The 27,001-nt window shown below is 43.0% G+C and overlaps 2 protein-coding genes across 6 annotated transcripts in view; both read left to right on the top strand.

Moving 5' to 3' along the window:
• Positions 1-15,462, top strand: part of nexmifb (neurite extension and migration factor b) — a 53,686-nt gene extending 38,224 nt beyond the window's left edge. The window contains exons 2-4 of one of the 3 annotated variants that reach the window (XR_014923491.1): positions 2,260-2,402; positions 7,913-13,471; positions 14,446-15,462. Coding sequence is in view for 2 of the 3 variants with exons in the window: in XM_085476864.1 (XP_085332990.1) it covers positions 2,309-2,402; positions 7,913-12,111 (4,293 nt within the window). In the remaining variant the exon portion in view is untranslated. Of the gene's footprint in view, positions 1-2,259; positions 2,403-7,912 lie in introns of all 3 variants that reach the window. The other 2 variants (XM_085476876.1, XM_085476864.1) reach the window with 2 other exon arrangements.
• Positions 15,463-18,215: 2,753 nt separating this feature from the next.
• rlim (ring finger protein, LIM domain interacting) lies at positions 18,216-26,313 on the top strand. Of its 3 annotated transcripts, none has more exons than XM_085476841.1 (4): positions 18,216-18,290; positions 19,522-19,746; positions 23,559-23,663; positions 23,768-26,313. In XM_085476841.1, exons 2-4 carry the CDS (start codon positions 19,578-19,580, stop codon positions 25,570-25,572), a joined length of 2,079 nt encoding a protein of 692 aa, XP_085332967.1. In that variant the 5' UTR covers positions 18,216-18,290; positions 19,522-19,577; the 3' UTR covers positions 25,573-26,313. The 3 variants fall into 3 exon arrangements, with proteins under 3 accessions (XP_085332967.1, XP_085332948.1, XP_085332958.1); XM_085476822.1 differs by lacking the exon at positions 18,216-18,290 and adding an exon at positions 18,298-18,475; XM_085476832.1 differs by lacking the exon at positions 18,216-18,290 and adding an exon at positions 18,529-18,926.
• The last annotated feature ends 688 nt before the right edge of the window (positions 26,314-27,001 follow it).

Raw genomic sequence — 27,001 nt, 5'->3', positions numbered from 1 at the left:
CCCACATGCAAGAACAATGGAGGGGGGTCAGAAGTGCTAGCTATTTTCCTACACCTGCTGAATGCTACAGAAATGAGTGCACAGTGATTATGTGCCCTAATGTGTGGTGTTTAAAGAGTGGTTTCCCGCAGCAGAGTTAAATGGTGGTGCCCTCTGTGAAGTATTAATGATGTGGATGGATGAATCAGGTCGGCACAAACCTGTTGACGGCAGCCGTGGCGCTCTCTTAAAGCTGCACCCAGACATCAGGCTTAACCGCTTGGCAAATTGGACATGCTTGTTGGCTGTAGCTCCAATTTATGTGCACTCTCTATTGCAGTTAGTCCATCTTCATTATTGAAATGGCCTCTCGTCAGGTCTTGACAGAGTGGTGGAGATGGTAAAGGGTGGAGTGCGCGTGTGGTGGTGGGGGCACATACAGAAGAATCATGAATAATGTGGAAAATAAACACATTTGAAGCACTGGCGCTGGCTGGCAGAAGGGGTGTTGGGAGTGTTGTTAAATGCCTGGCTTTCATTTTCTCTCTGCTCCTCTCTCCCTCTCTCCATGTGATTGTATGTGCAGCCTCTGCCAGTGGATGTTGATGCTGATCCTCAGCCTTGGGGCTTTATCTAACACACATGCAACCGAGCATAAACACAGACACACACACACAAGCAGCTCTCAGTGCTGAACTCTAGCAGCACCTGTGTGGCTTGACCAGCATCGCAGCTGTGTGTTGTGTCACAGCCATGCTGGAGACACATTGCTCGGTGGCCACAGCCTATATTTAATAGGTTGCTGTTGTGGCTTCGCTATTCACCTCGGGATCGTTGCATTGGTGATGGCCGATAAAGCTGAGCCCAGCTCAACCGCGTCATCCCGTTTGGTGGCGATATCCGCTTCCAACTCGCGCATTGTTGCAGGCAACACGTTTATTGCCGGATGTCAAATTTCAGCTCCTCGGTGAGGCGAATTGATAGGAGATGGCCTCAAAACCATTTCGTAGCTCTGTAAATGTACACTTAAGCCCAGGCTTTGGGTATAACAGTGCTTCTCTTTGAAGAGAAGAACAGGATCTAACTGAGTCTACCTACAGGGTCCCTGTACCTGCTGCACACATGAGTAGATGTGATGGCTCATGAGGTAATTACCCACTGAGCTGGTCTGTAAGCTGAAGCAGGGGTTCCCTTCAGGTAGCGCTCTCGCTCAGGTCAGTGAACAGCTAATGACATTTAGAAGAAATAGGATGAAAGAGGTGGCAGTTGGTTGTAGTCAGCCACACACTACCTTTGTCTTATTGTCTGCCGTCTGTCTTAATCTCGCAGCCACCCTTTTCACACCACAAGGAGATCGTGTTATTAGATCCCCTCCCTGGGCTCATTTGTCATCCTGCAGCACCACTCCTCTAGAGGAGGACTGCAGGAGAGGAAAAAAGAAAACAATATAAGCAGGCAGGAGGCCACAACATCAAATGTTCATCATTTACCAGCCCAGAGTCTCTCTTATCGCCATTATTCTTTCACAATCACAGCAGATTAATATGCTTTCTTTTTGTTGCCCCTCTTACTGTGTCTATTTTTAAAAGGCCGACAAACTTCAACCTCTCTTCTCTCCTCTACCCTTTAACATGTTATTTTGTATTACGCCGTACCCGGCCCTCGCACGCGTGTACTCTCAATCATCCCCCACCCCCACTTTTCACCATCACTTGCTACAATAAAAAGTATTGTCAGTGTTCACAGTTTGCTGTCACCGCCTCAGTCACATCTCTTTAATCTCTCCTCTTTGAGCTCCTTCAGATTTCGTGCTGCTGAGGCGCACGAGAGGGAGAGAGTCAGCTAATTACAATAAACAAATATGCTCAGAGCCGCCTATGTAAGGTTGGCATAGGTTAACAACTCTGCTATAAATGTTAAATGAAGCTTAAAATAGGATCGTATGGCATACAGTTGCCATAGCGATCCAAGCTGCGATTCTTTGTGTACTTTCGTGGTTGGCAAAGTTTAAATTAATCTTAGACACGAATCTGTGATACGGAGAAGAAATGAGTGATTGTTTGATGCCCCAAGGGCCTGTTTGATGCCTCTATCGCGTTTGGAGCTTTTTCTTGAACCACCACAACTTTGTTTGTCTGTGCTTAGCGTCGGTCTTTTGTTGTAATGAAATCTAATGCACTGCCGTTGATGCCTTTCTGCCTCAGACGCATGGCGGTCGCCCTTTTTTACCGATTGCCTTCTTACTCATGTCTCATTCTATTTCTCTTTGTCTTTCAACAGGTGGGACAGTCAAAATGATGCGTGGGTGGTGCAGCGTTGAGCCGTATTGATGGATGTGTTAACAGACAGCAGTCTCACATTGATTGTGAAGACTTCAGAACCTGAGAATCCAAATGCAGTGGAGAGCACAGGTAACTATTCAGGTATAGCTCGTTAACACAATGTTTTTTGTGTTTTTTTTAAGTAACTCACATGAATGCTAATTTTGCTCTTTATTTCTCAGCTTTAAACATTTAGAGAAACTTGGTTGCAGAAGAGAGTTTTTTTTTTTTATTTGCCCAAGAATATTTAAGCACTCATTAAAATAAACGAAAGCTTATTAACAACAGTTTCTCTCACAACACATTTAAAACTTTGAAAAGACAATTAGTATTAGCACATAGCACAGAATTAGCGTTCCTTGAATTAGCTTTTCACCCTCAGTTTTAAGCTCTTTTACAAGATATGGGGAGCGTGAAACACATCCTGTGTGTTTTTTTTAACGAAAAGTGGAAAAGAATTATTAATTGAAGCTTTTTAAGCTGTTGTTAATCCTCTCTGCTTATGCTTCCACAACGCAGAAATATAAATCTATCTTTTCTCATAAAAAGCTGCAAATATAAAAGTGGGTGGAGCCATTAATTCTCTCACACACATTTATTAGCATCGTGAAAACAAAAGGTCTGCATCATTGTTTTAATAATAACTGTATTGTTATTTTATTTTCTTGTTATATTTCAGTTTTGGGCTTCTGTTTTTTTTTCTCTGCAAAATCTCAGAAACCGAAACCTTGATTAGTAATTATATATTTGCAGGAAAAAAGGTTGCAAATGCTTTGAAACTGCTACGATTTCTACACTGCGCATTGTCGTCTGAACTTCATTTACTCTACATAGTTTCACTTAACTCTTTACCCCTTGAAAGCCTACGAGGAGTAACCCTTGAAGTTCCTGTCTGACCTGAGTGGTTTCTGTCATATTTCAGGCCTGCCTATATAACGCAATGACTTGTTGGTTCCTAAGAAGTTAGTGAAGGTGGTCCCTGCCTATGCAGCTACCCTTGAAAAAACGGTCTTCAAACCACATCTTTATTGATATAAACTGAAGTGTCAAAAGTCATCATTAGACGTTGTCTAATGGAGAAAGGATTAATCAGTAACACACAAAAACATGCATTTTTGGAAGTAAGGGAATTTCAATAATACAAACTCGCCCTTATGGGGGATAGTCAGATGAGAGTCAGATGTTGTGATTAAGGAACACCTGACTCCAAAGACCGTCTGCAATTTGACGTTGGAGTGCGAGATGGAATCGAGCCTGTCTCCAAATAAAGACAAACATCTGGTTAGTGCCAAATTCTGCCCTCATGAAGAAAGAACCAACTTTCACAGGACTTTAAGAGGACTTTAGGAGGAATGTTATGAAGATGGGCATAACTGTGTCCAAGTCAAGGAATTTTAGGACTTTTGTTGCTTTCCTTGCAAATATCATACCAAGGGCACCAGAAGAGAGACAGCAAAACACCTTCGGAAAGTTATACAATTTGCTAAATTCACTTGTTCCCTGTCCACTATGAAAAACGCACACAATTATTTATGAATTAGTCCAGTTCGATTTTGTTTTTTTTACTTTTTGCAACCACATATCAATTTAGAAATCCTGGTATCTCCAAAGGGTTTACAAATGTTTTCTTCTGAAAGGTATATGAGCTACTTTTGCTGCTGCCTTATTCACAAGGGGTCTCCACAGTTGCTAGCTCCACATGTTTGATTTGGCAGAATTTTTATTTTTGTTTTGCACCAGATGCCTTTTCTGATGGAACCCAAAGGGATCTGCGTCTCTTTCCTGGATCAAACTGGAGAGCTTTCAGTGCTAGGCAAATGTGTAAGCCATTACAATATGGGGTCACTTTTCTTTTAGCTGAATAAATGGTTTTTAAAACCAAATCTAACTCAAAAGAAATCAGATAGCAGTGCAATCTCTTCCTTTTTACTGGACAATAAGCCCTACTGCTGCTGTGCATATTCAGTCATTCACCCACCACCTACTTCTCCCCATAGTTTCTACCAAGCACCACTGATCCTTCGATGAGGTTTATCTCGGTGTTTCAGCTCTGGTCAGCCTCAGTTGGAACTGAGACAGATTATCCCCGGCACTTGCCTGCTCCTTGAGAGGCAGCAAGAGGAAAAGAGAGCAAGAGAGACGAGGAGAGGTGGAATGAGAGCATTAAAAAAAATACAGGAGAGAGTAAAAGCAGCTCCATTGAGCAGGAATAGGGTAGTTCTTTGAGGAGGATGGCCATGAATCATGCCGCAGTTACTCACCACTTATTACGAACATCCTGTACTGGCCGGATTGATCTCCCCCCTACCATTCACAAAATGTCATATAGTGAAGATGGAGCAAGCGGCTTCTGTGGCTGGCCTACCAGCTGGATGACTGAACGCCCCGGGTGGCTGAGCTGCAGAATGGCTAGCTCTGCATTTTACGATTGTAAAAGCCTCCATGTAATGGGGATAAGAAGCAGGAAGTTGGAAGGAAAAAAGGGTGGAAGAAGGGATGAAAAGGGGGATGGAAAAAGGAATGCTTTCTAAAAGCCATGGCAAAAGGGGAAAAGGCCATGTCAGCTGTTTTCATTTGCATTGTGTGTCATATTGTGATATCTGAAAAATGTGTTCCTTTGGCCATTCCTTTGGAGAAAATGCATGAATTTAATTTAATGTCAGTGACAGGTGTTTCTGTTATTCTTAGGCTTTTCTGCTTTCTTTGCTTTATAATGTAGCTCTAATTGGAATGTAATTAAAGAGAAAAAAGGCATACACGTGTATGCGCACGTGTGGCATCTGACACACTAATAGATAGGCACACAGGCGCCAACTAGTCTCTCCCCTCATGTCCATGACCGTGTCCCTCGGCATGGGCTTGTTACCGTGCAGAGCTGCCTGGCACAAAGCAGCCTGGGCCTACCTCAGGTGGACGAAGCCCCGAATGTTATGGCTAGAAAAAGAGATGTGTCTCGGAGAGCTCCGAGTGCTAACTGGTCTGGTCTGGTCTGGTCTAGTTTGGCAGTGATCGGGCTGTCTAGCATGGCTGGGCTTGGCAGTGTTGGGAATCAGAAGATCACCACCACCTGCCAGCAGCCGGGGTCCTTCCATATGCTCAGTGGTGAATGTCCACGCCAGATTGCATGAGCCATGTCACATCCAGCCTCGGTTTCTATTCGAAGAGCTTCTCTCCCGATAACACCATTAGAAAAGTACAGCCGTGCTTGCAGGATCTCAGAGTGTATAAAGCTTGTTTTTTCTTTTTTGCTACTCTTTCTGTAAGCTAAATATTGGATTCTGGCAGCAGCGACTATTTTGGATGTGTATCTTGTTTACATTTGCCAGCTCAGATATTGTAGTAACATTATGTTGTACCATATCAGTGAATAGGAAGCTGCCGATCCCGCCTTTGACCCCAAATGTCAAACTCGATTTGTCAGCTACAGTCATCGCTGTAAGACCCAGTGTGTGTGTGTGTGTGTGTGTGTGTTTGTGTGTGTGTGTGTGTGTGTGTGTGTGTGTGTGTGTGTTTGTATACCTGTCTGACTGACTGATCTGTGGCACATTCTGAACAGCTGAAGAGCTAATGGTCCAGCTGGAGACAGATGGCCTCTCGATAACACTATACCCCCAAGCCAATACTCACACTCTATCACTCTCCCTCTCATACACACACACACACACACACACACACACACACACACACTTTCTGCCCCGCTCAGCACATACAACACACACACACACACATTGGACAGGATAGATTGTTAATCCATTATAAACCCCGAGGAAACACATTTCTCAATATGAGTTTAATGTTTCACGGCAATTTTGACCAATCTTTCGGCGATATTTGGTGGCAGCTTAAGTTACACGTGAGCACAGAGGGATGAAGGAAGTTAATAACCTCTTTCCCTTTTCCTGTAACTTCCTCATTTCGGTGGCTTTGCACCTTTGTAGGGCGAGCGATAAATAATCTCTGCTTTATATTTGTCTTGTCTCTGCGTGCTGGAAATCTGCTCTGTTTACATGTAATTCACGATGAAGTGTGCTCACGAATGGAAAGCGTTTCCTTTTGTAGTCCTCCTCTTTATAGTAAGCGACCGTGTAAATTTGCTAGTATTCTATCTTAAATATAGAAAAAGGGTATCTGTCATGACTCTCCGCAGAGAACATGTGTCAGTCCCATGCTTTAGCTCTGAGGTCATTTTGGCTCACAGACTGAGAGGACCTGATGGCGAACGCCTCGCTGTGATGCTTCTGCAGCCTCTGACGAGTTGCTGCTATAACAGTTCTCTGACGATGAGAGGGAAAGAGAGGATGGATATTTCTCTAGAGGCTTTCTTCATTAAGAGTGACAGTACCGTAGTCGCATGCTTTTAGTAAGCACTGTGGCTGCTCCGGTGTGTCTGCAGGCCGCAGACCCATAGAGACCAGCTCTCAGAAATTTCATTACCTCATTAAATCACTCTCAAATCATATCCATATTCAAAGATTTACTCACCGCCAATACAGCAACGCTGAATACGGTTTGCTAAGCAGTCTTCCCCTCAAGCATTTATCACTACCTCAATAATGATTAGGCGCATCCATTCTAAAATGGGGGTTGTTGCTAGTTAACCTCTGTGAACACATTAATTGCTGTGCTAGGGTTTTCAATTTTATTTATTTTTTTCTCTCCCTGGCATCGTTTTAAAGAATATCTGGAAGGCAGCAGCTTGGGATTATAGAGGGAGGCAGGTGTGGATGGTATTGGTTATACAGTCTCCAACATATGGGCCTGTCGTGTCCCATGTGTACATACCTGCCTCCGCTGCTGTCATCTAATTATGCAGAGCAAACACAGCGATCTGCCTGCTGCTGCGAGCCACTCCTGCGAGTTTTGATTGTTACTCATCAGATGGATGTCTTCAACTGATTAAGACATTGTCACAAGTGACCTGTGGAAAATCACCAAAATCTACTTTTATTTGAGTCATTGTTTCGGTCGGTCTGTGTAATTTAATGGTATCTTGTTACTTAAAAGCTAGTAGATCTGCGTCTGCACAGAAACACTGCAGGGTGGGGGACATAAAGCAAGGTGGCTGCATTAATTTGATCTCGTATATACTGCTCGGGCAGGAACGACAACAGGCTCTTTGCATTATCACCTGCAAGCATGTGATACAATTGCTCGTTTTGTTCTGTCAAATAAGCCAATTAAAATTCTTGCAGCTCTGTATATCTTTCACTTTTGCCAGCATGCTAACATTACATAAAGGTGACTCCATTTCATCTTTGATCTTCTTTTTGTTTTAAGTGCTCTCAGAGTTTGGTGGGATTTCTTTATGGCTGTGTTGCTACTCGCCGAGTCTCAGCTTTCACATGTGAACATCAAGCAAGTAATGAGTAAGGAATTGTCCAACTTGACATTGCTAATACCTTTTATTGAATCTGGAACCAAAACTGAATTATTAATGTTTAAGGCTGGCATCATGAAATGACATTTTGAGCTCTAGGGGGTTAATTGACACTAATTGCGTCTGAGCAGCTTAGAAGAACGTCGGAGTAACTAAAAGAACAAAAACAATGTAATTTAACTTCACACTTACATTTCAAAGAGCTGAAATCTTTTTTCTTTTTTTCCCCCTGCAGGGCTATGTGAGCAGAGTAGCAATCTGAGTCTGTGCGGGCTCGTCGATGCTGCTCTCCCTCCGTCCTCGCCTCCACCTGCCGCAGAGACTTCACAACAGGCCTGCCCAGCGCATCAGAGGACCACTCCTACATCGCCAGCCCTCCCCTTGCCCCTTGGGACTGAGCCCACTCTGGGCCTAACAGTAGCCCCTTCCTCCAATGACCCTCCAACTGTGGTTCCCCATCTTCACCACACGCCCGCTCCCTCATCACTCTCTAGCCCAGCTGTAAGCTCCTGGGCGCCAACAGGAGACAACCAGAAAACGTCCCTTCCATTACCCGTTGCCCTCCCTCTATCAGCGACAATGATGGAGCCTGGCACTGTGTCTGGCCTGACGGAGGAGTGTCTTCTTCAGCCTAACCGAACTTGCCTCGGCTGCTTCATTGAAACACGTGATGCCACTGACCCTAACGCCATCCAGAACACACCCCACGACCCCACCGCCAACCCTGACACGGAGACTGGTCTAAGTGTAAGGATAGGGGATGTGAGCCGAGAGGACTTCTCTGACATCAACAACATCAGCATTCAGTGCCTGAGCCACGCGGGGGAGGCAGTGAGTCACTATGGAGAACAGCTCCTCTCTGACCAGCTACTTAGCTTTCCTCTGCCAAAAGCCCCAGGTGAGGGCAAGAGAGGGGATGCAAACAAAACAACAGGGGACTGCGATGACCCCGAAGATGATGCAACAGCTAAGAATTTGTATGAAGGACTGTTACTAGACAAGGTTAGTGGAGAAGAAGTTCTCCTGGCTAACGCCAGCCAGGACTGGGGCTACTTTGAGTCTTTTATCAGTGAGAGTAAGATGGAACTGCTGGACCTTTGTTCTAAGAATGAACTGTCGGTCAACCTCTTCTCAGAGGAAGATGTCGACAATCTGTTTGACGATGAAGACGACGATTCAACATTAAGCAGTGATGTCTGTTCGCTCAAGATTCGTTATGAGTCTTTCCAGGACAACATGAGGGAAAAAACAAATGTTCTGCAGGAAGAGACGCAGTTCAACTTCTTCCCCAGTGTCCTGGCCAACTGTGCCAAGAAAGAGGAAGGAGCAGCAGTCTTGAGGAGAACCGCGGAGGATCTTCAGCCCAAAACTGATGAACTGATCCTGGAGGGAGCACAGGAAGGAAAAGCCGGGGACTGCAGTGCTAGGAGTCCACTTGATGGTTCCCACGGCTCGCCTATGTCCACTCCCAAAGTCAGCTACCTAATGGACTTCAATTCCACAGAGGAGTCAGGGGAGTTCAGTGATGACAGCTCCTGCACTGGCTCGTCCTCAGACACCCTGCAGGAGGGAAAGTTTAAAAAGAGCCACTCAAAGAGATTCCTCAGTCCCTCGAACCCTCTCAACTATGGCTTGCGTTCCAAAAGAAAGGTTCGATACAGCGATGATTACTTATATGATGTCGACTCGCTTGAGAGTGAGAAAAATGCGGAGAAAAAGGAGAAAGCCCCTGCTGGTCAGAAAGAAGAGGAGGATGTAGACTGGTGCCCCAAAAAACGCCGGAAATCCTGCCGCAAAGAGCCACCTGTGGTCATCAAGTACATCATCATCAACAGGTTTAAAGGAGAGAGACTCATGTCAGTGAAACTGGGCAAGCTGGACCCTGTGGATGCGACTGTGAGCTTAAATGCCGACACAGTAAGCAAATATGAGACACTGGCTCCTCTGAAGCATTTCTGGCAGGAGAAGCAAAGAGAGAGACAGGAACAGCTTAAGCTGGCTGCCAGAGATAAACAACAACGCGGTTTTCATCTAAACGGACGCCACCATCGCCCTTTTAATTCTAGTCATCCCAAAAGGAAATACAAGATTGCAAACCGGCTTAAAGTTCAGAGGATTCACACTGTGGAGCAATCAGCAACAGCACAGTCCTTCCCTCTCTCTGATCGGGGCCAGGGAGGTGTCACTAAAGAAGAGGCCACCCCCACGGTAGGAGGAATAATAGCAGCCACAGGCCTCCCAGTCACATTAGACACAAACTCCATCACACACACAGTCACAGCCAAGAGCCGCTCCCAGGAGAGGGAGGAGAGGGAGGGGAGGAGATTGGGAGGAAATAAAACAGTCAGGATAAGGAAATTCAAAAGCGAAGCCAGGCTGAGGAGCAAGAAAATAAAAGAGGCAGAAGGAGAGGAGGGGAGGAGTGTGACGAATGAAACGGATGCCTGTGTCACTGCGGCACAGATTGAGGACCCCACTGCTGGGTTAGATGAGGCAGGCATTAGCTCAACTACAGTCAAACCACATTTCTCTGACAATACCGCCACCGCTCAAGCCGCTGAGGAGAAATTCCCCTTTGTTTCATCCACCTGCTCTCCTGACAAAGCTGCCTCCTCCTCAGAGGAGGTGGAGACGGGTGTCCCTGTCATCCCGGGGGGCTACCTGCAGACCCTGTTAGATGCCACAGACTCCTCAGGTGGAGCAGCTATCTCTTATTTCCCCCAGCAGTCCTCTAGGCAGCAGTATTCTCTTGGGCTGTCCCTGGAGGAGAAACAGTTTTCTTCTCTGCAGCTCGCTCAGAGCTGCGTCCTCTCGCCTCCCTCTGAGTCCGAGCTCCAGCAGTCTCCTCAGAACTGCCCCAGCTTCCCCCAGATGTGGCACCCACAGCTCTGTGCAAGTCACAGCCAGAGCTTTGGGTCTGAGACGCCCGAGACTCCCATCTTACCCAACAACTTCCCAGCTGCTGTTCCCCTGAATGACAGTCTGCCAGTGTCTAACTACAGCCAGCTGAGCCCTGAGGCTGACAGGCTGCTTTATGAGAAGAGCTACCTGAGTGAGTCTGGGCTGCAGCCCGGGGCAGATCTGCAAGTGTGTCAGTCTGCCTGCGTGGAGGGCCAGGTGCAATACCAGCGAGGGTCCCTGTGCACAGACAATGGCAGGCTCATCAGCTATGACTCAGTGGGCTCTCTGTCAGCCTCCTCCAGCAATTACAGCTCACTCAGCCTCAAGTCTTGTGAGCGAGAGGGTGAGGAGGAGGGCCGAGACAGCTTCTTAGCTCATTGCAGTCCTAAAGTGGTGATTCAGCAGAGTGTGGATGCCCTTACCCCACTCAGGGAGTCCTCAGACCTGCTGGATATCTCTAACTTCACCCCTGACAAGTTTAGGCACTCATCACTCTCAGAGCTTTCCCCTCCTGAGACCCCAAATCTGTCCCCTCAGGTTGTTGGGCGTGAGATGAAGATGGCAGGAAATGTTGGAGAATACCAGGATGTGAATGATATAAGCATGGACTGCAATAGGGAGGTAAAGTGGAACTGTGATGTCATACAGCAACAGGAGCGCACGGCAAGCGCATACCCGGTGGAGGACAACCAGTTTCCGCTACACAACTTCAACAATCAAGATGTCTTAGGTTTAGATAAAAAAGAGATGGCAGCTACAGAATTTGATGAACAGAATGGAGCGAAAAGCATAAAGTCAAAAAGGAAAGGCAGCTGCAAACAAACAGCAGGAGGACAGTGCCCGAAAAAGGTCCGGGCTCCGAGAGCCCCCAAGTCAGAGAAGGTCAAGACTCCCAAACAGAACTCTCGCTCCACCAAAAAGATAAAGGCCATGTTAGAGGGTAAAGCAGCAAAGAACCAGGCAGGTGGCACAGGCCTGACTGACAGTAGCAGCACTGGGGACTGGCCTGGCACCGGATGGTCGGAGAGTAACAGCCTGGTGGGGGATGACCAGAGAGAATTTGAGGAGCCCTCCAATATTCTGTCCAACATTGTCTCTGGCATGGCTGAGGTCCAAAGGTTCATGATGGCCTCCATTGAGCCACTGTGGAACCCCATGTCGGAGGCCTGCATGCCCTCTGAGGCCAACAGTCTCAACCTAAAGACCCTCAAAATCTTGGCAGGTACTGAGGCTGACCTGAAGAAAAAAGGAGCTGTGCTCACAGGGGCTGGGAGAGGCAGAAAGGCAGGGGGGAAAGGAGGCAAAAACCAGGCCAAATTCAACCCCTCTCATTCTTTATTCCCTCAACTTGCTCTAGGCTGTAACATGTTTGATAAACCCAACTTTATTAACCCCGGGCCTGCTCACAAAAAGCTGTACCGCCACAAGACGAGTGCAAAGTTCCCTCGGATTGAGACACTGAAGGGGAAGCGAGCTGAGAGAGACCCAAATAAGGACATAGCACTGATGACCTCTTTTGAGAAACTGAGGTAATATTTTGTTATCAGCTGCTGTTGTACCCCCTCCCCTCCCCCTCTCACTTTCCCCCACTACCTGCTCAGCCCTCCCTCCCAAACATACCTACACTGACGCTATGCCAGAGCTGCATGAGTTCTACGTTTCCCCCCTGACTACTCCCACTTCCTTTTAACCCCCTGAAGAGGAAATTAATATCTGCATGAGAAACTTCTTGTACTTTGCAAACTACCTATTGAGTGATTGTGTCAAGCTTGATTGAGATTTGAAACGACCATGGCTGCATTTTTCTTGCTTTTGTTGTTTCTGCTTTGTTTGTTCTTCTTATAGTTGTTTTTTTTTCTTTCCTTTTTTGTTTGATTTTTGTCTGAAAAAGAGAAATAAGCCTTGAAAAAAGTTCTGTCGCCTTTTTGAGGAACTTTGTTTTTGTATTTTCTCAGCAGAACTAGCTTCCCTGAATTACATATTTATTTCCCTTTTCCCTAAAGATGTAGCTATATACATAAATGCATTGAGTGACATCTACGCACCCCTCCTCCTCATCTGTTTTTGTATGCAGAATATGGATGTCCTGTTGTTGCTGTCCGTCATACACTGCCTGGCTCATTTCAAGAGGGAAACCTTCAATAAATGAGCCCAATTTAAGCCCGAGACATCTTAAACACGAGATGGGACCATTTTGTATTGATGACATATCAGACATTGTCTTTTCCCCCCCCTCAAAGTTGGAATGGCTACCCCTTTCCTTTTGTCAAGTTTTTGTTTTCTTCTTCTGGAGTTTAGAGGAACTGGTTATCTAAATTAACATTTTTACGCCTTGCAAATTCATAAAAGCTCCACCCTCAGAGTATTTTTGTCAATGTTGTTGTACAGGGACATGCAATATTTGCAAAAAAGAAAAAAGAAAAAAAAAGAAAAAAAGATAATTATAATCTTAAAATCATTGTGCCAAAAGTAACAATGCTGTGTAAATGACCTCTTATATATGTGTGAATATTGGCTGTTCCTCTTTTCTATCCATTGGGATATTGGCTGCTCGGGTTGGAGACTCCTTACAGAGACTTGCAACTACAGGAATTCTTTATTTGAGACTTTTCTCTCTCTTCTCTGATGAAAGGCACCAACAGCTGGCAGTGGTACACCACCACTCACTAAACCAAATCAGAAAGACTCTGAATTCTCCTCGTTTCCCCCCACTTTGTTTGCCAAATTCAATTTACCTCAACATCGCCTGGCACTGAGAAGCAACAAAAGAGAGGCAAAGGGGAGATCTGCTCTGAAGGCTACTGTAGAGGAAGGAGATGAAAAAAAAAGAGAGAGAGAGCTGTTCAAATGAGCTTTCTCTGGACCAAGAAGAGTGTAGCGCAGATGTCTGAGGGTAAGCAAGAAGATGATTTGTCATTTGGGGCTGTGCCTCACTGAAAAGCTGTTTGTACTGGAAATTTAAGGCAGTAGAGATTCTGATGCGCACATCAGTCGCGAATGGACATTATTGCAGTCAATGTGAACGTGAAAGCAGTTTTCAGTACAAATAGAAACAGTAATCTTGTAAATGAAGGAAAGCATGTCTTTGCATTCACTCCATGTGGAATTTTTACTTCTATCTTACCTGAAAAAAAAAATGGTAATTTAAACAGTAACTTTTCTTAACATTCTCATGTAATTTATTTCATGGCGCTGCCGTATTTCAGTCTGATTATTTAGCTCATATTTCCCATAATGTCCATAATGTTTCTTTCTTTTCATTCTACTTCATTTTACATCATTGACTGTCCTGATTCATGGGTCAGAATTCTGGCAGAAAATATTGTGACCAGAAATTTAAGGCTAAATACAGGCACAAATTGAAAAGAAATATATATTATATACATTGCGTCTATCTGATCCAGCGTATTCACAGGCCATTGCTTTTAATTACTTTGGGCTCATTCACTACCTCACAGCTCTGAAATAAACATCTAGAAAGCCACTTAAAAATGAACCATACAATCACGCTTAATCAGTAATAAAATCGCTTTGATTTTATACACTAAACGAATTTCAGGAGAAATGCAGATCCAATCAAACACTTAGTATATTGTGTAGAAATATGTGAAATTAGTTTCACTGTCTTTTAAACAATGTTATCATTTTTAGCAGTAATTACATGAGACTGCATGGAGATGTACGGACAAACTGATTGACTGATTGATTGATTTTAAAACAGGCCTTGTCACAGTGGATATGGCTGTTCTGACACACAGGTTATATTAATTGATTGCTTGCATACGGCAAGAATCGTAATCAATCTTTCTGTGTCTCTTTTTTTTCTCTCTCTCCTCTCTGCCATGATCCTTTGTTTCTTTTCTATAGTGTATCAGGGTTAGGACCAAGACAAGCTGCTGATGGGAAGCTCCACATGGGCTGCAAGCCCATTTAGTCTGCCTTCTCTCATTTCTGCCTATTGTCAAATTGAATGTACTTCTCTGAGTTCATAAATTTTCTTTCTTTCTTTTTTTTCGGTTTGTTTTTAAAATGTGCCACTGTTGAGCTGCCTCATGTTAATGGTGCTAAGAAAGCTGACAATTGTTTTCTTTTCTTTACCGTTCAGTTTCGATTTCTTTATTTTCATTTTTCGGTATGTTTCATTTCACCAGTGTTAATGAAAAAAAAGAAAGAAATGCAAAATAGATTAGGTTCCTAACCCTCTTTATGAATGTATATTATAATGTTATGTTTGATGTATTCACTTCATGATTCTTTGACACTGATTGGAATTACTTTTGCTCTTTTCATTAAAAGATTACCGAGCTTTATATATACTGTCTAGAGTTGTTACCAGAAGGAATCTTAATGAACTCTTGACACTACAAAATCTTGTATATTTTTTGTGTGCCAATTTGTAACATATTTTGTAAGTGTATATTTTTCTTAGAAAGTGCTGTGAAGTATTCGTGTGTGTGAGTAACCTTTTATGCGCCTCTATGGGCAGTGGAAAGGATATACAATGACAAGTTTCTGGTTTTAAAAACCAAAATATGAAAGTATCAACAGAAAACTAGAAATATTTACATTTTGTTGGGAGTTTTGTAATAAGACCATGATCTTGTTGTGAGAGTGTTGTGTTACTGTGCAAAACACAAATAAGCAAAGAAAAAAAATGAAAACTTGGAAAAAAATATAATTTGTGAACAATTTGCTGTTTTATAGATTTTCATGTAAATTATTTGAGTATTATTTTGTTTTTTTTGTTTTGTTGTAACTGTTGCAAAGGTTTTAAATATTTGTGATCAAGCCTGTATGGTGATAATGTAATATTGGTAACTTGCTGAGTTTTGTAATAATGTTTATGGAGTAAATATACAAATTAAAATAAGATTTTGAATGCTGCTTTCTGAAGAGAGTTGGGTTGTGTTTTTTACCACCCACTTATTGCTTTTAAAAATGAGCTACATTATATTGGAGTAAATTTGCAATTCTCTGTTAGCTTCTCTAGCTTATCTGCTAGGTTTTACTAGCTTCGCTAGCTACTCTTCACTCCAGTAGGTTATTTAAATCTTATTTTAATTGAAATTAAGATTTTGAATGCTGCTTTCTAAAGACAGTTGGGTTGTGTGTGTGTTTTTTTACCACCCACCCATCGCTTTAACCAGGAACTACATCACATTAGAGTAATAAAGTAGTAGTTGTACAAATCTCGATTCTGCTGTTAGCTTCTAACAGCATCTTTAGATTATCTTCACTCTACTAGCTTTTAATTTAATTTAAATAAAATTTAAATGTATAACTTAAAACGGTATTTTTTTGAGAGTTGGGCTGTCTTTTGTTTTGTTTGTTTTTTTACTACTCACCCATTGCTTTCAAAAGGAACTACATCACATTGGAGTAAATTTACAAATCTCTAATAGCTTCTCTCCTGGCTTTTCTAGCTTAGCTTCACTCTAGTAGCTTATTTAAAGCTGATTTGAATATAGTGCCCATCCATTGCTTTAACCAGGAACTACTATCACGCTGGAGTACATTTACAAATATTCACTCTACCAGCATATCTGCAAAGAGCTTCACTCCATTCAAAACACAATTAGTAAAGGTTATGATGTGGAGTATTGTGGAAAATAAAACTAATATTGCAGACACTACATGAAGATGTCAAGAGTAAAGGCCACGTAGCATTTCTTCAAAGTAAATATTCCACCTTTCCCTGTGATACTACTAAAATAACAGTGATGTGGATAAATCTGATCAAATCCATTCAGTTTGTCCGTGCCACAAAACGTGTAAATGTAAAAACAACCTTAATAATTCCAATTAGTCTTTCCCTGGTTGTTATATTGGACGATTCTTAGACGAAAGTCGTTTTAATTTCTGCACAAGTCTGGCTTTGGCTCATGTTATTTTAATGTCATATCTAATTAGCACTCAGGGTCAGGCATTGCTAGAGTGACTGCTCATCCATAACTCTGAGCTGGGCTGCTGTGGTCCACACTGCAACTCATTCTGGCATGCTTAATTGGAGCTGGAGATACAGTCTGAGACCATAAACAGATCCTGTGATGTATGCCTCCAAAATTGTCAGCTGGTATTAGCATTGTTTTTGTTCTTTAGTCACCCGTAGCAGATAAGGGAGCGAGCAAATTATAAGATGGAATGTCTAATGCAATGGATCAGGTACACCTGTGGTTATTAAATGAGATGCTTGTTGTTTTGTCAGTATGTGCTTATGCTGCATAGACAGCCATAAGCCAGCTTTGTCATTAGGACAACTGTTTTTATCTTTAAAAAAAGAAAATTATAGAGCTATAAAGCAACATTTTAAAGGGATTGACATGTTTTCATAGTTCAGGTTTATTGAGTGTAATCATGGGAACCAAAAAAAACAAAATAATTACGCAACACATTGTTATACATTTTGGCAGATTTGCTGTAAAACAAAGGGAGTTCTTTTAGTAGAAAGCTTTACGGGCTAATCTGATGTGCGGAGTTCATTAAAAATGACACAGTACTTCTGCTGGGTAATCCATTCTCTGTGTTAGAACAATGAAGCTGAAGCCATTTCAGAGGCTTTCAATAGCTGCCCAGTGGGTTTTCTTGATGGTATTTCCAGGTAATTTTCACAAATTTGTGTCTTGTTAGTTTGTGAGCAATTTTTCCCCACGCTGGTTTACAAATTACCTGTAAGCACTACTACCAAACAATCATCACTGGGTTTCTTCTGGTATGCTGTAGCAATAATGCTCCCTCCTGGCCTTAAAAATATATACAGGGACTGATATAAGTCTCTGGTGTTTCTTCCTCACTTCCTCACTTGGGTTGTTTCAGGACTTTAAATGCTTTGACTGTCTTTTAGACCCATTTTTTGTTTGTAGTTGGAAGCCATTTGAAGTGGTTCTGCAAAAGCTTTATTTCATTTATTACAAAACACATCTTCAAAGACACAACAAATGAAGACATGGCTATTACTTAAAGCAAAGAATCAAACTATAGACACTGTAGTTTTGTGGTGTCTTAAATGGTAGGCCACATCAACGTAATGGCATAATGAAGTCACCCTACAAGATAATAACTAACTGGTTTGATAAAATGACAGTTTCCTGGCAAAAGGTAGGTAGAGCAAATCTTTCAGCTGATGAGACTATGAGATGAAAAATACTTTATTTATCCCAAAAGACTTTATGCATTTATGTCTTTGGTTACAGCAGTTGAAATTTTGAACTATAAACTTGCATCATTCAGTCCCCACATTATTATTATATTAAATGCATTCTATCTTGTTTTTATGTACAACATTCACAGGGCGTATAATTGTAAAAGATGTAAACAATACGAACTATACTGTATGAAACTAATGTTTCGTAAATTCTCAAATAAGATATTTCTTTTGTCCGCCAAACAGCTAAATCTCATTTGAGAATTTATGCAAAAACACTGAGATTTTTTTCTTCATTGTTTTAATGTATTAATTTCTAACTTTCCTAAAAAACAGTTGTATTATGCTGGCCATTTAAAAATTCAAAACTCTACCTAGTATTTTGCATTAGCCACCGCACAGCGACGCTACAGCTCGCCAGCGGAGCCCCCTTGTCAACAAACATCCTTGTTCGTCTTTTTTTTTTTATCCAAAAATATTTATCGCCCTGATTTTAGTCTCTCAGGAACGCTGCGCCTGTCTCACCCGACCTCCATCGCTACGCCTAAACGCGAGACATTTGCCAGTGCCTGTAAGGAATTACTCGGGGTAAAACCCAAATGTTTCGTCCGTTTCCGGAAAATCATTTTAGGCTTCCTACAAGAAAGAAAATGGAATCTGGCAGTCGCACTTAGCTAAACAGTGTATCGTTTCTGGGCGAATATTAAAAGGGCAGCTGGGTTGTACGATAACGCTGCCGTTAACATCGCCAAGCAGGTAATTATTAGTGGTTTGGTGACAGATGGTGTATCCGTTCTAATTAACTTTACTCTCTTTAGCTAGCTAATTTTAGCTGGATCGCTTTGGTTAGGTTATGGCTATTAACGTCACTGGTTGACGTTGTTAGCTTGCGGTGATACTAATGGTAGTTCAATGCATTTTTAATGAAACCGTGATGTTTATAGTCAATGTCCAGTAACGGTAAACAAGAATAATATCAAGTTCAAAAGACGATTCCAGCTTCAGCTTTGTTTTGCCTCATATATTCACATGGGGCTGATGTAAAAGCGAGCACTAGCACAAAGTTAAAAGCTAATGTTGAGTAAGACGTTTGTAACGCTTCTAACTCGGCTAGTTGACGTGGAAGCTAACTAGTGTTAGCGCAGCATAACCGGGATTGCTTTGTCATTGAATGATCTTGTTTGGATGATGTTGCAGTCACTACACAGTGAGTTTCTTGTTGTTTGATTTACAGGTCATTAGACACACGATGGGACCTCTTTTATGGCTGAAAATGATGGAAGTAGCCGGCGTTAGCACCTATGTAGCATGCTAATTGGTCGCTAGCCAGCGTAAGCTAAGCTAGATGATGCCATTTTGTTTTTATCCCGACTTTGACTTTGAGCAACATATGGCTTCATCGTACGACTTACAGCCACATAGATCATTATATTATTTGAGTTATTTATACGACTTTAAAATACATGTGACATTTTCGAGGAAATCGTATTTTGCGTTTCGATATGGGCTCAACTTACAAGTGTGGCTCAATGTTATGCTTTGAAGACGTTACCGGTGCTAACATTTGCTAATGTGTCGTTATTCTTATTTGATGCTGCGTGGTGCCTGGTTATGCCTAATTTTGATGCCCAGTTGCCTCTCTTCTTAACTGTCATCACTACAATAACTGCTATACTTTGTGAAAATACTTGATGTATCAAATAATACATTTCATGAGTGGTTGGTAATGAATCCCAGTTGCAGGAGGGCATGCTCATGTCTTTTAGATCAGCACCTAATCCTTTGTTTACTTTTTTCTGAAGCAACTGGATCTTGCTGAATATTGGATCATCTCTAGTCCGCCCTCCCTTCTGAACCAATGGAGGGGTCTGACAGCGTGGAACAGAATGGCAGTGAACTGCCAGAGTCACAGCGCAGGAGGCAGCTGGACCGCCTGGACAGGGAGGAGGCCTTTTACCAGTTCGTCAACAATCTCAGTGATGAAGACTACCGTCTCATGAGAGACAACAACCTTTTGGGCACTCCAGGTAGTAAATCTTTAACCTGTCTATTCTTTAGTCTTGTTAAAACCTCCCAATTAAAGTATTAATGATTTACACAAGTAAAGAGTACTTTTTCTTTTCTGCGCTCCCTTTCTATGTTCTCTGCTGAACTCGCACCTCTCTTTAAAAGTTTTCAGCTGTTTAACTGGGAGGAAGGTAGGAATATGCTATTGATATGAAGAAAGTTAAATAATTTCACACACAAGGCACCTTGATTGAGCAGTAAGCATTGAAGATCACACTCACAGTGCAGTATTTTTCACATACAGGCTTTCTTTTTGTTTTTTGTTTTCAAACCCAGATTTCTTGGTGGATAAATCTCTTGGCCGTTTGTGGAAAGTAGAGTTAGTTTATCTTTGAACAATCTTTTGTAGTAATTGTAGTTGGAATGTGTTTTGTTTTGGGTTTTTTTTTTTTGGTTTTTTTAATAGTAGCTTTACCTCTAATGCTATTTTTTTTTTTTTTTCTTTTTTTTTTTTTTTTTTAGTCGCGTTATTCAGCTTCTGCTCAAACTGCACGATTGACTCGCAGGGGTTAGAAGTTCGTAGGTCACGATGCAGGGGCTCACACTATACGGCCCGATGCTCTGATGCGACCTGAGTGCTCAAACTGTGCGTTCATAAAAACGAAGGTTATAACAGAAATTCTGTCGCTCGCTCTCCCTCTCTCTTTCACTCACACAGACACGCACACCACCACCATCAACTTTGCTAAATTGCTAATGAAAAACACTGATCAGGCAGCTGTGATTGAGCAGCAATGTAGATCCAACTATTTTCACGGTTGTGGTTGTGATAATTTTGTGAGGCCACATTGAAAAGGCTGGGATGAGCTTGCCATAGTTCTACAAGTTGTGTCTCCATCGCTTGTGTCCAGATCACACGCTGCACTGCCGTGCTGCGCAGTCTTTTTCGCTGACATTTGTGTTTGCGCGTGTGCAGTGTGAGAAGCTGCTTTGACACCCTCACGACGGTCGCGAGGATTTCAAACCTGTTTGAAATCCTCACGACCAAGCGATTAATGATCAGGAGCTGGTCGTGAGGGGTTAATTGCTTCTCGTTACCCCACGTATACTGCACGACGCACGATGAAGGCCAAAATCGGGCCGATCGCCAAAACGGTCGCACGACTCAAAAATCGGCCAAAAATCGCACAGTGTAAGCCCAGCATTAGTTAACTAAAACACGAACTGTCAACAGGCATTTCTTATAAAACGCTATTCATCAACCACACAGTTTAAAGTGTACAACTTTCTAGTTATATTTTATTGCCTTTACCAAACTATGTGAAATAGTCTGATGCCCCAAATTATGGTTTGAAAATAAAATCTGATGTAATGGAATTTCCTGCACTAAACTATATGCTGATGTCAATATGGTTTTCCGCATCATACATATCATATGTAGTTTCTATTTTCAGTTGTCCTGTCACTGAGTAATTTTCTCCTACTTTGTCATGAGAGAAAAAGATGGTCCTTTTCGAAAGCCCCTCTTTTGGTTCATCTTATTTTAGCTGTCTTCTGCCAGTTTTATTGATATAAAAATTTATGACCTGTTGGTCTAATCTCTGTCCTCCCATCTTTACATAGCTCCTGCTTGTCAGTAGAAGTTAAAGTAAATGTTAAGCTTAAGTACCTATGGCTAGTTTTGGATTTGCCGCTATCCTTGAAATTTCACCTCCTATGGACTATTGAAGACATCCAATCCATTTCTGTCCCAGGAGAGTGGGAGTGGGAAAGTAAGTTTGGAGCGTGTAGTGGAGCACCCTACAAGGAGAGGGCTATGACTGGAGAGTGTCGTGCCCTGGTAAGTCTAGAGGTTGACCCTGTGCACGAGAAAATGCTAACTTCCTGGTTTGAGACCGGATGTGGGGTTGTACATTTCCGGTTGCTTTACTTTGCGGTCAATCGCTACTGCGAAAATATTCTCCAAAATCATGTCCAAAACTCAAAAACGGAAAGATCGCGTTAAATTACAAAGAGCAGAAGGTGGGAACACTCACCACTGTTGTGTCATAAAAAATCTAATGATCAACTTTGACGTGTAAGGAGTTTCGATGATCAGTTGTTTACACCACTCAACACAAGCAGAACTGCATTACAAAATCAGAAGACACATCGTCCACATTCAGAAGCACATCTCTGTATAGTGACTGGTCTTATGATTTAAACAGGCAAATATTCAGCATTCAAACTACAGGTGAAGAATAGTCAAACCAGATGTTTCCCCGTTATGTTGATATCAGCTAGTCAAGTACACACCTAGACAGCATGTTAACAAACTGAAAAAAAGCCACACAAAAAATGAATGATTGCTGGTAAGGGTTTCTATACATTAGTATTTACGAAGGGTATGTTGTAACTTACCTTCAAAATTACAGTGCTCCCTCGATGTAACGCGGTTCACCTTTCACCTTGCTGTTTCGTGGATTTTTTAGTGCAAGTTTGCAGTCATGGCGTGGGTTCCCTCTGGTACTCCGGCTTCCTCCCACCGTCCAAAGACATGCAGCTTGTGGGGATAGGTTAATTGGATAATCCAAATTGCCACTAGGTGTGAATGTGCGAGTGAATGAGAGTGCAAAGGGTTGTCTGTCCCTGTGTGTTGTCCCTGTGTGTTGGCCCTGCGACAGACTGGTGACCTGTCCAGGGTGTACCCCGCCTCTCACCCTATGACAGGTGGGATAGGCTCCAGCCCCCCGCGACCCTGAAAAGGATAAGCGGAAGCGAATGGATGGATGGAAGTTTGCATGCTTATTTTTTTACGTCGCATTGCGTCCTGCGTCCTGATCGCTGCAGACGATCTCCTCCGTGACGTCTCTCCTGTACAGTACAGAATCGCTGCATCGATCGCTAGCAGTGTGACTCTGAAGTGCAGTACTGGATGTCCATGAAACGTTTTGCACCGTCAAAAAATAAAACTTGCTGCTTGATTTCACCCATCGCTGGTTATTTTTAGAACATAACACCCGCGATAAACGAGGGACAGCTGAGAAATATAACATTTGAATCCCTTTTCTCTTTTGCTCTGAGGCGCAGGGAAAAAATACCGACAAGTCGATGAACATCATTTACAGATATATTGGGTAAATGCCCAAGACATCTATAGAAATGTGAGTCTCTTCTTTGGTCAGCCCCTGGGGCTGGTCTTCATCATCATCATTTAGTAGGAAGAAGTGAGCAAGTCGCAGGAAGGGCAGGGAGCTGGGCTCCTCCAGGCCGATAGGTGGTCTTGGTCGAGCCCTGCCACCAGTGGGAGGCGGACCAGTGGCAAGGCCTTCATCCATATCAGTTTCAACCGTCCTTCCTCTGCCTCCAGCAACAACCGGAAGGATGGTTGCTGCTGGCCGCTTGATTTGTTCATTTGCTTAACTTGTTTTGGCCGGTAAACAAGGTGCGAATAGGACACCGGAAACAAAGCTCCCCACAGGAGTTTCCGCACCGGAAGTAGCATATGCTAACGTGCACATAGTCAATTGTCCTGTTGCTGTGATCAAAGGAAAAATGAACAATCAAAATATATGTACTGATTATTATTAATAATATATTTTTAATGTATTTATTTTAGGTTGCTAGCTGAAAGATATGTAGTTCTATGTAGCTTGTTCTTCTGTCAGCTTCCCCTCTTTCCTTGCATTAAATCCAATATTTGTTTTTATTGTAGGGAGTTAAGTTGGCACTTTCTACCAGCTGCTTGAGAAGAGGAAGCGAACTTAACCCTTAAAGAGTAGATGGACTGCTGATGATTTATTTATTTTTTCTTTGTTAATAACAGAATGTTATTTTGTGATGTTTCTTCCAGGCGAGGTAACACAAGATGAGTTATTCAATAGACTACAGCAAATCAAAGATGGTCCTGAGCAACAGAATAACACCGCTGGTACTGAAAGTGTAGAAGATCCAGTTGGTACGTTTGATATTTCTCTATATATTGTTTTGTTTTTTCCTCATTCTTTGACTGCTTTTATGTCAGAATATGATTTCTCACTTGCTAATTCTGCTCATTTTCAGAACAACCGGAAAGCTCAGAGGATCCTGCCAGTGGTGATAGTCTGCTTGACTGGCTGAACACTGTGAGGCGCACAGGCAACACAACTAGAACCGGTCATCGTGGGAATCAGTCATGGCGGGCTGTGAGCCAGACCAACCCGAACAGTGGCGATTTTCGCTTCAGTCTAGAAATCAGTGTGAACCGCAATCTGGCTGAGCAACAGGCAGCTATTGAGGGAGAGCAGGAATCATCAGAGCAACCTCCAGAAGAATCATCAGAGCAACCTCCAGAAGAATCATCAGAGCAACCTCCAGAAGAATCGCAATCGCCAGAAGAATCGTCAGAGCAATCGCCAGAAGATAGGTCAGAGCAACCTCCAGAAGAATTGCCAGAACAGTCTCCAGAACAAGCTCCAGAGGGTCAAGAAATAGTGGCAAATGCTGAACCACCAGTTCCCATGGAGACAGAAGTGGTAGAAGAACCAGTTGTAGATGAGTTGGCGGTCATAGTGGAACCAGAGCCTGAACTAGAAGAGGTTGTTTCACAAGAGCTTGTAAGTGAATCTCCCACCTCACCTTCTCCCCTGCCAGTGCAGCCACCACTCTGTCCTTCTCCACGCAGAGGGCAAAGGAGACCCCGCAGCCGAAGTCCAGAACCACGCAGGACTCGGGCCCGTTTAGCCAGGAGCCGCTCCCCTCTCAACTTGGATCAACTTGATGGACTTCCTAATCCACGGCATTCTTACATCTCTCAAAGTGCCAGTTCTTCCAGCAGTGCTCCCCCTGTACCTCAAGTGGAGGGTAGCTCACGGACTCGACAGCATGTTCTTTCAAGACCAAGCCACACTGATGGAGATGCTCAGCAGTCTAGGGCAGTTGCAGAATCCATTCCAGAGGCCCACAATGTTGCCTCTCAGGAGGTAGAAGCCTCTGGGGGCGAAGGGGGCGCAGCAGGGCGTCGCCCCCCTACTATTATGCTTGACCTTCAGGTGCGCCGTGTGCGTCCAGGTGAATATCGGCAAAGAGACAGCATTGCCAGTCGTACTCGCTCGCGCTCCCAGAACTCAAACAACACATTTATGTATGAGAGTGAACGTGGTGGATTTCGTAGGACTTTCTCGCGCTCTGAGCGTGCTGGTGTGAGGACCTACGTCAGCACTATTCGCATCCCCATCCGAAGAATCTCCGATGCAGGTTTGGGAGAGGCAACTTCAATGGCTCTCCAGTCTATGATACGGCAGATCATGACTGGGTTTGGTGAGCTTGGCTACCTCATGGACTCTGACTCTGACTCTTCAGATTCAAACCGTGGAGCCAGTGCTCCTGCAGAAATAGAAGCCCTCCATAATCCAGATGCTACACCTGCCGATGCTCCTGCTGCTGATGTTGACGAGCAACCGGTTGCTGCTGGAGGCAGAGGAAGGACGGTTGAAACTGATATGGATGAAGGCCTTGCCACTGGTCCGCCTCCCACTGGTGGCAGGGCTCGACCAAGACCACCTATCGGCCTGGAGGAGCCCAGCTCCCTGCCCTTCCTGCGACTTGCTCACTTCTTCCTACTAAATGATGATGATGAAGACCAGCCCCAGGGGCTGACCAAAGAACAGATTGACAACCTCTCCATGCGCAACTTTGGAGAGAGTGATGCCTTGAAGACTTGCAGTGTGTGCATAACAGAGTATGCAGAAGGGAACAAGCTACGTAAGCTTCCCTGCTCTCACGAGTACCATGTGCACTGCATAGACCGCTGGCTCTCCGAAAACTCCACATGCCCCATTTGCCGCAGGGCTGTCCTAGTGTCAGCCAACAGAGAGAGTGTGGTGTAACGCTTTGACAGACTGAAGGCCTTTTGTCTCAGCCGAAGTAATCCAATATCTCCCAAGTCTGTAAGAGGCTGTGAGAAAACGTGTTTCTGCTGTTGAAATGTATTTCCTTCATACTATTTGTGAGTTTGATCGTATTGCAGACAACAGGTTTTATTTGGGGTGCTCCTTACAGTGACGATGGAGAATATTTAGTTTTTAGTTAGACATTTATTATTATTGCAGTCCAAAGTGGGGCACAAGCGATGCATGCTGTCTATCAACCCGTAGTGGCTGTGCAGTGTTGCGTTGCATCAAGCCATGCGCACAAGTAGACTGATATCTCATAAAAATAAATCCTCTGATTATAAATGCTGCACACTTGCAGGTAGTTCAGGCACTTCAAATCTGTTCTCTCAACTCCCGAATGGCCCCTTGTATAACATTAGCTGGGTATAGGTACAGTTGCTAGTTACACCAGTTCAAAGTATTAGCTGTAAATAAGCTTGTAAAATAATTTTGAATCATACATTGTATCACTGAATTGGTTTCGGATTGTAAATGAACTCATTTGAAGATCTGGGTCATGATGGTCTGCAATTACTCTCTGAATTTGATTTTAAATGTTTAGGTGCTAACAATGTATACAGCAGAATTATTTACAGATTGTGATGTCCAAAGGATGGAGGACAAAGTGTTTTGCAATTTACAGTGTGACTTGTGCTCTCCATTCTTGTTCACCCTAAATAAAACACTTTTTTTTTTCTTCTTTGTTTGGTTTTGAGCGGGATATACCATAAACTCGCAGAGGGAAAAAAAACCCAGAATGTTGAACTTTTTAGGTTTTTGTTTTTTTGTTTGTTTGTTTTTTTGTTTTTTGTTTTTTTTTTTCTCCAAAAGTTAAAGTCTGTTTTGGATTAATATTGTATTGTTACTTTCTTGATTATTGTAATGCCAGATGTAATCGTATGAGAAAATGAAAGCTTTTTCATTATGGGTAATGGAGGCTTTGTCAGTATCAAGTTGTGAGTTCCCCACCTCTAAAATATTAGCAGGCATGACACAGATGCAAAAGGACATTTACTTTTAATACTAAATGATGTCACAGTTGTGATCCTTTTGTGTGTTATTGTTCTTCTCGATTCTTTTTTTTCCTACTAACAATTGGATTAATTAAATATGAAATAAATTGTGGTCTTGGCAGAGTGAAATAATCACAGATTGAATAAAATGGCAATCCAGACTTGCTTCCTCAGCTCAAGCCACAACAGATCTCTTTACCTGTCAGTCCACCTTCATGTTTAAGTTGCAGCTTAAGTTATTACCCCAAAGGTTTGATATATACCAAGTCTGGGGTGGGAAAGTCTCCATTATTGTTCATTGGGTTTTGCTTCATAGGAAAGTCAAGTTTCTTGACCACTGTGCCCTCCTGCCTCACGAGCAAATGCTCCAT

This window comes from Copadichromis virginalis, linkage group LG2 (genome assembly GCF_057382275.1).
Source record: "Copadichromis virginalis isolate Kocher_CV1m ecotype Utaka linkage group LG2, C_Virginalis_male_GT1.1, whole genome shotgun sequence".
Classification (NCBI taxonomy): domain Eukaryota; kingdom Metazoa; phylum Chordata; class Actinopteri; order Cichliformes; family Cichlidae; genus Copadichromis; species Copadichromis virginalis.
Note: the sequence above shows the minus strand (reverse complement) of the source record. Positions and strands in the feature narration are given on the sequence as shown.

Excerpts from the sequence above, each read along its gene's own strand:
- rlim (XM_085476841.1), top strand. The coding sequence starts at position 19,578 with ATGGAGGGGTCTGACAGCGTGGAACAGAATGGCAGTGAACTGCCAGAG. Across the intron at positions 19,747-23,558 it reads CAACCTTTTGGGCACTCCAG|GCGAGGTAACACAAGATGAG; the intron begins GTAGTAAATCTT and ends TGTTTCTTCCAG. Across the intron at positions 23,664-23,767 it reads AAGTGTAGAAGATCCAGTTG|AACAACCGGAAAGCTCAGAG; the intron begins GTACGTTTGATA and ends GCTCATTTTCAG.